At 44.7% G+C, this 12,607-nt stretch overlaps 1 protein-coding gene across 2 annotated transcripts in view; it reads left to right on the forward strand.

The window, feature by feature from the left end:
* LTK (leukocyte receptor tyrosine kinase) overlaps window positions 1–12,607 on the forward strand; it is a 166,287-nt gene that overhangs the window by 79,865 nt on the left and 73,815 nt on the right. Inside the window, exons 5-8 of one of the 2 annotated variants that reach the window (XM_038404861.2) lie at window positions 4,698–4,837; window positions 8,430–8,567; window positions 10,280–10,435; window positions 11,455–11,555. In XM_038404861.2, the coding sequence (XP_038260789.1) occupies window positions 4,698–4,837; window positions 8,430–8,567; window positions 10,280–10,435; window positions 11,455–11,555 (535 nt within the window). The remainder of the gene's footprint in view (window positions 1–4,697; window positions 4,838–8,429; window positions 8,568–10,279; window positions 10,436–11,454; window positions 11,556–12,607) is intronic. The other variant, XM_043515976.1, reaches the window with a different exon arrangement.

Below are 12,607 nucleotides of genomic sequence, written 5' to 3' on the forward strand. Positions count from 1 at the left end.
TTCTTCCTATCTTTTCTTCACATCAGGATAGTTTGCTGTTGTTCCTTTAATATTGTTTCTTTGAGAAACTGCCAGCTTTCCTGAACTCCTTTTTCACTTTGCTTTTCTTTCCATGGAGCCTTACCTACCTGTTCTCTGAGATTGTTAAAGGCTGCTTTTTTGAAGGCCATTGTCCTTATTCTTCTGCTCCCTCCTTCCTTTCCTTAGAATCATGAAGTCTGTTATTTCATGATTATTTTCACCCAAATTGCCTTCAACCTTCAGATTCACAACTAATTCCTCCCTGTTCTTCAGAATCAAGTCTGAAATGGCTGTCCCTCTGGTTACTTCCTCCATCTTCTGAAACAAAAAGTAGTCCCCAGTACATTCCAAAAACATTTTCTGTTTTGCCGTATTACTTTTCCAACAGATGTCTGGGTAGTTAAAGACACCCCCCCATTAACATTGGGTCTTGTGTTTTGGTTATTTTTGTTAATTGTTCCATCTCCTCATCCTCACCCCTTCCTAATTTGGTGGTTTACAGTAGACCCCCCTACCATGATACTGTCCCTGATTTTTACCCTTTTTCTTCACCCAGAGACTGTCAGCTCTTCTGCCTCTGACCTCCTTCTGCACCTCAGAACAAGTGTATTTATTCTTGATAGATAATGCAATATGTCCTCCCTTTTTTCCCTGCCTATCTTTTCTGAACAAGCTATCCCCCCTCTATACCAATATTCCAGTCATGAGATTTATCCCAAGTCTCTCAGATGCCAATTAAGTCATAATTTAGCTCATGTACGAATAATTCCAGTACTTCCTGTTTATTCCTGATGTGCCTTGCATTTATGTATAGATATCTAAGACGATGAGCAGATTCCATCACTCTTATCCCTCTTGTGACTCCTACAGCCCAATTGTAATTTTCCATTTACCTCCAACACTTTAGTTCTCTGTTAATTCCACCTTTTATTAATACTTACTTGTGGGCTTTTGCTACCTGCCTCCTTTTAACCTAAATTAAAATCCTCCTTACTAGATTGGAGAGTCAGTGTGCAAAGATTCTCTTCCCCTTTGTAGTCAGGTGGACCCCATTTCTTCCCAGCAGTCCTCCTTTCTGGAATAGCATCTCAGGGTCAAGGAAGCCAAAGTTCTCCCATTGACACCCATCTGTGCAGCCAACTGGTCATCTCAAGGATGTCATTGTCCCTGCCTGGGCCCTTAGTGTCAACTGGAAGGATTGACAAAAACAGCACCAGCACCCCTGACTCCTTCACCCTTGCTCCCAGAGCCCTGTAATCACTGTTGATTTGCTCAGGTTTATACTTGACAGTATCATTAGTGCCCATGTGAATGAGCAGCATGGGATAGTGGTAAGAAGAACAGATGAGCTTTAGCAGCCTTTATGTAATGTCTTGGATGCAGATTCCAGGCAGGCAGCACACCTGTAAGGACATCAAGTCAGGTCAGCAGATGGATGCCTCTATCCCATTGAGAAGGGAGTTCTTAATAACACCACTTGTGTCTCTTCCTCTTGCTTGCGGTGACCATGAGCCTCCTGGACTTGGGGGCAGGTGGCTCCTCTTCTTCAGCCACTGTGGTCTGCTCCTCACCTCCTTTTTCCAGTCCCAGTTCTTGACCTTGTTGCAATGGGGAACTGGATTGATGAAGTGCTGCCTACAGCTTGAGGTGGCCAGCAACCAGTCTCCTCCCGTTAGAGCAGCTCGGTCTCCTTCCCTATTAGGGAAGCTGGCTAGCATCCTCCATCCTGGATGTCTCCATATGCATCCTATTGATGAAGTCCTCCTGCTCCTGGATGCTATACCAATGAACCATATCCTCCTGCAGCTTTCTTACCTACTTCCTGAGGGATTCTACCAACAGGCACCTCTCTACACCAGCTGGCTTCCCCTGCCTGGCTTTCTTCATCAGGGACATGCAGGACACATGTCCAGCGAGTCAAGACCAGTGCCTGGGTAGAAGCCTCCAGGGCCAGAATGCCTGTCTAGCCAGGGCCCCCACAGGTGCAGGCAGAGGCAGAACAAGCAGTGCTTTTGGCAATGTGCTGTTTTCCTCCCATTGCAGATTCTTCCTTGCAGAATACCTGTAAGTTGAAACAAATCCTACCTCCCTGCCTTCCTCTGCTGCTAAACTCAGCTGGCTCACTCCTTTAATCTCTCAGGTGGGAGTCTGCATGGTTTTCAAAGCCTGAGCCCCACACACAGCTGGAATAGGTGACTTACCCCCTCTCCCTCAGCCACCTGTAATCACTAGCCTATTAAAAAAAATGCTCTGTCACATCAAAGAGCCTTTCTAGGGCCCTTAAAAGAGTCCTGCTAGAGCCCTACTAGGAGTCAGGCACTTATTCACCTAACTGCAGGGTGATCTAGCCCAGACAGTCAGCAACCAAACTTCAATGTGCACACAGCAAAGCAGCCTGGAGCCCTCCCAAACTCAGAGGCAAGTTCCCAGCACACAAAAGTTTCTCCTTTTTTGCCCCCAAAAATTAATCAATAGTAATAAGACAGAAGTACATATACTCACCAGCTGGCTAACTCCCTTAGTCTCCTAGCTGCCTTTGTCGCAACAGACAGCAAAGAAATGAAATAGCTGATATAATGCTTATAATTCAGGTGTTCTCTGATTTAGCATAGTGTCACATCTGTGTCAGAATCTATCCCTCTAGCTTAGAGAACATTCCAACTCTCCTGCTCGTGTAGTTGAACTCATCATTCTTAATAAAGCAGTTGTTGTCTGGACTCTTAAATATTGTTCTTGGAAATTCAACAGCAGTTCTCTTTGTTGGAGATAGTAAGACGTTGAGTAGAAGGGACTGGTCAGAATTGGGGGGAAGGGGCATTGTTCAACGGAGGGAGACAGAGAGGCTGCAAGCCTTCTAGTGCTAAGAATATTGATGAACAATAGAAATTACTAGGGCCACAAAATGCATCCTGAATTATCTTGAATTAAACATCAAGTTGTTTGCAGGTTCATACTCTTATTCTTTCCTTGCAAATTGCCCAGAGATATGTCAGGCTCTGAGAGCCCCTAAGAGTGTACACCGCAGTTTCAATATCTATATTATCTGTAAGCGTAGTAATATTAACCAGGTTACTGTGCTCTAGCCTGATGTAAAATCGATAGTAAAGGTATTGCCAGGCTGGGCTTATCTGAAAGCCAGCTTCAATGATCCATCTTCTGCTGTATATACTAAAGGCTTTGTACCTGATTCCATTAAGAAAATTAAATTGGCTCTGAATAGGCCCTGTTTGGATACCAGGACCAAGCAAAGAAAGTGCAATATTTATGCATTTAGAGAACTTGCTGCAGTTGGACTTTGGACCTGAGTGTGTGTGTCAGAATACAGCTGCCCTAGGGAATACCTGGGCAGTGCTCCTTGGTAACAAGGTGTACATGTAAGCGTTCTGGGTGATGCAAAGCTACATATCACTTGCAGTTTCTTGATGCTGTGCTGTCATACTGTACAGTGGAATTAATGGAGTCACGTCTCAGTGCTGGAGTTTGTTGGATACAGTACTATAATATATAATGGAGGTCATGCAGTCATGATTCAGTGCTGGAGGTTCTTGGATGATCTGCTGCAATACAGAATGGTGATAATGTGATTGTGACTGAGTATTAGAGGTTCCTGGTTGCTCTGGTGTGATGATGCAGTCGTGACTCAGTTGAAGAATGTGGGCAATGTGCTGTGTTACAGTGGAGGTAACAAAGCTGTGTCTCTGTGCTGGAGGAACATGGTGGCTATAGTATACCAGGTAATATAATGGAAATGATGGTGCTGTGGTCCAGAGCTGAATGGTCTTGGATTTTGTGTGGTGTTGTGGCAGAGATAAATGCATTTCTAGCTTAGTACTGAAGATTCCTGAAGGCTACACTGTAATATAATAATCAGTAAAACAATCACATCTCATTGCTGGAGGCTCTTGGTTACTTAGCTCTGTGGCAGATGTAATAGAGTTGTGCTTCAGTGCTGGAGATTTCTGAAATAGAATGAAATGATATTACAATCTTGGGAAAGCTATAATTCTGCCTGAAATGCCAAAAGGGTGAAAAGGGGAAATATTTTCACCTTCTGAGAAGGTTGAAGGCCGCGCTGGTTTTGATTAGGGGCGGATGAACTTCCGAAGGGATGGTGGGGGAGAGAAGATGGGGAAGGATAGCAGCATCCTCTGACAAAGAAAGGGTGTGTGGTTGATGTGAACACTGGCAATGAATTAGGTAGATAATCAGTTAACACAGGCTGATGTAAATGGGAAAGGCCATAAACATTTAAAGCTGCTGACATTTCTACACAATTTTTTGTGCTTATAACAGGGGCTCTCATGTTTTCATAGTATGCACCACATCTTCATAAAGTGTCTTGTGCAAACCTCCTATTCACCATTGTGTAGACCACCTCCCCATCCTTTTGTGATTCAATAGATCTTTGACAATGACATAACATCTTGGTGGCTAGCATAGCAACTTCTTGCATGGAAATGTAATATTAGGAATGTATTTTATGTATTTTTAGCTGTCTTTTAAAGCCATTTAGCAGCTAGAAACAAGGAAGGGAGTCAGCATCCTGGGCCAGATATCTAAAGGTATTTATTGCCTTATGATGTAGATAGGCACCTAGTGGGGTTTACAAAGGTGCCTAAGTAGGTGAGATACCCAGGTGCACATGTGTGTGATTGCTGTTTGTTGTCTTGTTATAGGGTCAAGTGGAAAGTACTCATGGCTCAGATCGGCGAAGTGGAGAGGCCTTTTGAGATCTCCCTGCTGTATTCAACCTGTGGAGCACAAGGGGCTGGGCTATTGGCATTGGGCTCCTTGCAGTTCAGGGACTGCTTCCATGGTAGGTTCCAACACATCTAGTAAGAGCTGGAAAATCTAAATGAATGTAGCTGGAAACAAAAAAAGGACACTGACTAAAATTGTTGAGTATGATCTAGGAGAAGGCCACAATAACCCCCTCTGACCGCATACCCCTAGTTGTTACCTTCCACCCCATGCTAAAACCCATAGAGGGTATCATGAAACGATTACAACCCATACTTGATGGTGACTCCATCCTGAAAGAAATTTTTCATAAACCCACTCTTCTGGCCTTCAAACAACCTCCCAACCTCTCCAAACTCATCATCGGAAGCAAGCTCCACACAGACCAGGACCCAACAACTCGAAGCGGCACCAGACCCTGCCAGAACTACAGATGAAAAACCTACACACACCTTTCAAGATCCTGGGGTCCCATGCATGCCTATCACACAACATGTGGTGTACCTTATCCATTGCATTAAATGCCCCAATAACAGCTATGTGGGTGAAACCAGACATTCACTATGCTCTCGAATGAACTCACCCAGGGAATTAATAAGACAAAAACATCATATCACTTGTAGGGAGAACACTTTTCACAAAGCGATCATTCTATATCTGTCCTATCAGTCCCCATCCTCAAAGGAAACCTGCACAACACTTTCAGAAGACAGGCCTGGGAACATAACTTCATAATTTTGCTAGACGCTAAAAACCATGGTCTTTAGAATGACACTGGATTTATGGCTTATTACAACAATCAGTAATCCACTACCCCTGCTTTTTGTCCTAAAGACTACAGGGTTTTAATGTGCCACTTCACCTTTAATGGTTCCTTAGAATATGTGGTAACTATTTTTGCTAAACTATCTGTTCAATCTTGTAATTAGCTGGGACACTCTTAGTACCTTTCCTGATCTGAGGAAGAGCTCTGTGTAGATCAAAAGCTTGTCTGTCTCGCCAACAGAAATTGGTCTAATAAAAGATATTACCTCACCCAGCCTACACTAGCACCTTTGTCTACACTAGCACTTTTGTTGGCAAAACTTTTTTTTTCACACCCCTGACAGACATAAGTTTTACTGACAAAAGTGCTGGTGTGGACAGCACTATGTAGGCAGGAGAGGCTCTCTTGCCGACATAGCTAATGCTGCTTGTCGGGAGGGTTTAGCTTGCCCGCAGGCCACATCCAGCCTGCGGGACCATCCTGCCTGGCCCTTGAGCTCCCGCCCAGGGAGGCTAGCCCCCGGCCCCTCCCCTGCTGTCCCCCCTCTCCTGCAGCCTCAGCTCGCAGTGCCACCAGCACTCTGGGCGGCGGGGCTGCGAGTTCCCGCTGGACAGCGCTCTGGGCGTCGTGGCTGTCTCCGGCCGGACGGCGCGGCTCAGGGGCGGATTTACCAGTAAACACAGGATGCCCTGGCATGGGGCCTCCCAACAACTGGGGGCCCCAGGGCTGGGCACTCAGGCAGCTCAGCACCGGCTGAGCTCCCGTGGAGGGGGGGCTGCACTGTGAGGGCAGGGAAGAGCAGGGTGGGAGACTCATCTGCAGCCTCAGGGGAGCAGGCGGGAGGTACGGGTGGCAAGAGCATGGCGAACGCTGGCTGGAGGACTCGGGAGCACAGGGTGGCCACACAGCCAACTGGAGAGAAGGGTGCTCTGAAGGGGAAACCACCACTTCTCTCTGGCTGCGTGGCTGCCCCTGCTCCTCCTGAGTCCTCCATCCATGTTCACAGGGCCACATTCCGAAAGGGGCTTTAGAGGGGGGGTTGGATAGGGGGTGGGGTCCCAGGGGGATGGTTAGGGGTGGGGGGTCCCAGGAGGGGGTAGTCAGGGGACAAAGAGGGGTTGGATAGATTGGAGGTTCTGAGGGGGGCAGTCAGGGGGCGGGAAGTGGGAGGGTTGGATGGGGGTGGGGGCCAGGCTGTTTGGGGAGGCACAGCCTTCCCTACCCAGCCCTCCATATATTTTTGGAACCCCGATGTGGCCCTCAGGCCAAAAAGTTTGCCCACCGCTGCCCTAGAAGCACACATGAATAGTTTTAAAAAATTGACTATGTTCTTTATAAAAGTTTGATTTTTTTTTCTTTACTTAAAGGCCATTGTTGAGATTAAAAACCTTTACCTGTGTCACTAATACATGAGAGCAGTACTTCCCAATCTTTTCCACACTGTGACCCTATGTTCCAACAGAAAAACTGCTTCCCGACCCCCTGCATCATATAGTCATAAAGCGAAGGAGGGTGGTCATGTCTACGTGAAACCTGTTTGGCACTTCCGAGTTAAGAACCTCTGTCTCAGATTATTAAAAAGAGAACAATTAGAATCTAGTTTGTTTTTCACCATGTATGCTGCTTTTTACTTCATATAATTCATTCAGCTTGGCAATGAAACTAGCCTGGGCAGTTTCACCTTGTAGTTATAGGCCCTGATTCTACTAAGTGCTGCATGCAGACAGACCCCTGAACCTGCGTAGAGCCTCACTGACCTCAGTGTTGCTCCTTACAGGTGCAGGGGTCCATTTGCTCAAAGCAGTACACAGGATCAGGGCCACATTCAGCTTCATTTTATGGTTCTCATGCACTAGCATCATGCTATTGGTTCTGGCTTGAAAACTGCAGAAAAAGTTTTAAATTTACAAATATCCAACAAAATACTGGATATCCAACAAAATATCCAACAAAAAGTTTTCAGTGACTTTTTAAAATGTTCTGATCGTATTAGTTTTTTCTGTTTAATTTACTTCAGGTTTTTTAAACAAAATATAAATTTTGGATATAATCTTCTTGACTGTTGCATCATTTATGTGTTTTATGTGTGCAAAGTGTTGTGTGCAAAAAATAAAACTCCCACTGTGTCAGGGAACTTGAGTGATTTAAGCCAGAGAGGATAATTTATACACAGAGCTGTGGTTTTGAATTTCATGGAAGTACAAAGAAGTATGGGGAGATGGTGGGAGGGAATTGGGAAAGAACACAATAAATCAGATCCATTTGATAACCCGAGTGCCCTAAGGGAATCTTTTGAAACCAGTGCTAAATCTACTAGCCATAAAGATCATCTATTATCCAGGGAATGCATTTCAAGGTCTCACATTTATTGAAAGCCTTAAATGATATAGAGTCTAATGGGTGACTATCTTTAGCAACATCTGGGAACAGCTTCACTGGAACTGCTGACAGTTCCATGACACAGTCTTGAGATAATAGGGAGCAGGGCTTTCTCAGTGCAGGGTCTGCACCTTTAGAATGCTGCCCCCTTTTGCCTGTAGATTAATGTTTGATTTAGGGTGGGCTGTAAGATGTTTATGTACTATTACTAAGGTGGTACAGGTTTGGTTCATTTGCAAGCTAGTTCTACTGATTGTTCATTCGACCACATTGCTTTTTCGTTAATTGCTTTTTCAGCTACATTTTGTTACAGGCTCAGAGACTTTCTGGCACAAACATTGAAATTAAATGAGTATTTATTATTATTTATTTATTTATTTATTTATGATATGGACTGATTTGTCTTTATAATGTAGCAAGGGGGAAGGAGCATAAGTGTGACTGAGGAACCATCCAGACCAAAGCCCTGCTCTAGACCTTCTGCTGACTCCTCTCTCTGGACTTCTTGCTTTGTACCCTTTAGAAAAAGAAAGCAAGGATCCTTCCACATCCAACAAGGGCTCCACTTTCCCGTGCCCAAGCGGGGGCTGTGTCAGCCACCTGCAGGTCTGTGATTTTCACAGTGATTGCCCTACCAAAGAGGATGAAGAGGCCATATGTGGTGAGTAAGAAACCTGCTCCCTTAATGGGTTCCTTCAGTCGTTCCTCATTTTAGTCCAGTTGGAATTCTGTGCCATGGCACAATGTGGAATTTGCATAGAATTAATCTTCCGCACAGAATTTTATTTTTTCACAGAGAATTTGTGACTTTCCCCCAGCACTCCCACCCACACCTGTTACATTCAAGTGGGACTTCCACTGTCAGCCCTGAGTGGCTGGGGCTTGGGGCTGACAGCAGGAGCGTGATTATATTGTGTTGTTTTGACAAACAAAATATGCAGAATTTTAAATTATTGTGCACAGAATTTTGGGAGGCAGAATTCCCCTAGAGGTATCATTTGTCATCCCAGTTGCATCAGTCAACCCCCCCCCCATCCCCACCCCAAAGCCAACTGGCCAAGACGGCTCAGTGAGCACTTAAAAAGGGCATTCCACCCAATCTATAGTCAGAATTAGGATGTATTTCTCCAGAAATTTCTGTGGGTCACTATACCATCTACCAACTACTAGTAGGATATAACTAGTCAAGAAATATATCCCTTGAGATACCACTAGAAATAGACACCTGGGATTAACCTAACCACTCACTGTATGCATATATTGATTTATATAATAAAATACACCTATCCCACACACCAAGAGCATATAGAAACAATTTTAATCAAAAATGCATACCCAAAGCTACAAACCAGACTGATATTGTTAAAAAACTCTTTTCTACCTATTCAGTCAATCAGGAAGAATAATAATTTAGAAAGTTAAATAGATTAATTAAATTGATTACATATAGAGATTACTTAGATATTTTATCTACCTAGTTTAACTGGATACCTGGACCTGGGATATCCATACGGAACACACTCCTGGGATGAGGAATATAGGACTTTCTATACAGGATCAAACCACTAGCCTACCAAGTCTGGTATCCTTCCTGGCGCAGTTCCTGCTACTTCAGAGGAAGACAAAAGCTCTTCTTTTTATACCTGTCTCGCTGGGAGAGAAATCCCTTCCAGACCCTATCCCGATTGGCTGGAAGCACTGACCATCCTTAGAATCACCGCAAATGTTATTGGTCAGAAAACTATCCTTTCAAAAATGCAGATACAGTGTTTTACTCATGCACCATGACAGAGAATTCCATAGGCTGACAATACACCATCTGAGGAAGTGTCGTTTTATTTGTTCTAAATTTACTCACAGTTACTATAATCAGCCATTGTACCACCTTTACAAAGGACATGGGGACCCCTGGGATATCTGTTGGGATATCCCATAAAGCAGTCACCAAACAGTTACCACATGATGGGTTCTCGGGAACCAGCGTTTTCCACTGCACTTAAAATAAGAAATAACAGCAGTATCTCTCGTACTACTAAGTGATGAGTATTGACTTTTTGGTGGGTGATTATTATACATGAAAATTAACTAATACGTCATTTGGCCATTTCTTGGTAGAAAACTAATATCAGTGTTGACCTGAAGAAGAGCTCTGTGTAATCTCAAAAGCTTGTCTCTTTCACCATCAGAAGTTGGTCCAATACAAGATATTACTTCACCCACCTTCTCTCTTGGTAGAAGACTATAGGGTATTACCTTTGTAGCTCCCTAGGGAAACATAGTGAAAGTGACCTTGGTGACTTTAAAGTTTTCTTGCTCTTTTGTTCCCTAATCAGATTTGTGTGACATACCCCCATTTTTTCTAATCTTTTCCAGCAGACAGTCTCCCAGCAGGAGCACACTGTTCTTTTGAGCAGGGTCCCTGTGGCTGGATATTGAATGACACTGCATCTCCCTCCTGGTCCATCAGGGGCTTTGAAGATATGACACAAGAAGCTCCATTCATGGGATCTGCCTTGCTAGCCACCAGAGGTATGTTCCTCATGGCGCACTCTCTCTCGCTAGTCTCAAACATGTTTTATGGAAATGGTTTTAAAATTCTTTGGCCCACCTCACCAAATCACCTTTGGGTTCATCAGCATTAGCTAGGACTGTGTTTAAACTGAGCCCAGTGTGGTTTCAGTCTTGGTTCAAAGACCTATATTAAAAAGATCCAAAAGAACATCAGTCAGCTTGGAAGGAACACACAGGGAGGCTAGAGCCTCTGTGAACTAGGGCTAAAAACTAGCAAAGGTCAGCTACAAAAAAACCCATCCTGGTTCAAGGTTCTCTGCCAAGATTAGGGGTGTTCATGGTATAGCATGTTTTTTCTCTTGCTTGCATGGATAAAAAATGCTTGTAATAACACTGCCCTAGCTGTGGCTTAGAACCGTGAGTTAGCACAATTCTTTTTGTAACATTGGCCCTAGGATTGCAGCTTCATTGCTCCTCTCTCTCTCTTAGTCCTTTTCTTTCTCCTAAGAACGTAGCTAGACCTTCCTTTCTGGGGACAAGGGACCAGAAACAGGTAATTCAGTTCAAGCCACTCCCAGCAAGAATCACTGGAGAGAATGTGGTAGGAGTACTGGTTGTGCGGGAGCTCACTGTAAATTCCAGTTCTTGTGCCCACAAGCCATTGTATGGAAAGGTGTAGGAGGTGCACTCACTGATGGTCCAATGAAGGTCTTGCGATTTCAGCTCCCATGCTGCTAAAATCCATTTTTCCATAGGTTTTCAGGGCACCAATGTATCTAAGTTTACTACCTCAGTGAGAGATCCATGCCCCTAATGTGGCTTCTATCATGCCTTTCTGTCACAGAGCTTTGAGCACAATGATGTGAAATTATTTTACAAATGCATGAAAAAGAAAAATGCCAGACTTTTTTTTAAACAAGCTTCCTCTCTAATCAGCAGGCAGTGGGTATCCTGTACGTGAACATCCATCAACAAAGATTTCTTGTTGTCTGGATAAACTGATGCCATTTTTTTCTAATTCATTTTTCTGCTCACAGGGCACTTCCTGTATTTGCGAGCAGACAGCAATCAGACAGGTGATGTTGCCAGGGCTTACAGTGCCAGCCTGCCAGCCAGTCTTGCCGGTGGAGACTACCAGGTATATTGTTCAGTTTTAGCATCCTTGTGGAGCTAATCCACAGTTTAAAGGTCCCTGTTCCTGTATGATGGCTACCTTCCCTATCTCTCTGTATGTCAAACAGCCTGGGAACATTGGAAATTAGAGTGGCTGACAACACAACCCATCTAGCCAAGCATCAGACCCCGAAGCATGGGCAGGCAGGTGTATTCCACCACAGTCAAGTGGCATCCCCAACCTCCAAAGAGAGATCTCAGAAATCTGAAGTGTTTTGATTGTCAGAGAACAAGGCAAACTGCTCAGGTCTCAGATGCCAGGGGGCTGGCAATGCACCATGGCTGGCTAACATACAGATCGTCCAGCCTGAGTGGGGGATCTGCTACTTGGCCATTGGAGGGAGTGAGTAACACAGCTAGCTCATTTGGGGCATATAGTGTACATGTGGCTGAGCTCACTTCTCAGGCATTAGAACATGTGTCTCGCTGTACCCTCATGGGAACAGAAACACCAGATTCCCAATGGGGGGTGAAGGCGGAAGTTAATGCAGTGACATTGCAGGGATGGAGGGACACCAGCATAGCCCACATCCCTGTGAAGCTCCATGTGCTGAAATCTCATCAGGTGGTGGAAGGCAGTCAGATGTGCCTACAAGTTCCAAGAGTAAAACCATTTGTCCGCCTGTAGGACAGATCCTTGTAAATACCCAGGAGCACTAAGGGTTGCTGATGGTGGGGAGTATTAGAAGATATTCCATCTGATATTTTAGGGGAAATTATGTTGCAAGTTTGAGCCAGAGTTCAGTTGTGCTACATGGCGAATAGGCGACTTTGATCACTCACAGAAGAGGTGAGTGTCTGTGAGAACACAAACGAACCTGTGTTGGGAGAAGGGAGGAAGGCTGCTCAGTTCCCTACAGGTGGAGTGAGCCAGGCGGGATCAAGTGCAGACACAAAGAGGTCAGATTCAGTGGCCATGGAGACAAGTTCCCTGCCTCCCTTTACCTTAGAAAGGGAGGTGTTACCACAGGGAACCCCAGCTCTTGACCCTCATGGAGATTGGTCAGAGAGAGCAAA

The sequence above is a fragment of the Dermochelys coriacea genome, chromosome 6 (assembly GCF_009764565.3).
Source record: "Dermochelys coriacea isolate rDerCor1 chromosome 6, rDerCor1.pri.v4, whole genome shotgun sequence".
Lineage (NCBI taxonomy): Eukaryota > Metazoa > Chordata > Testudines > Dermochelyidae > Dermochelys > Dermochelys coriacea.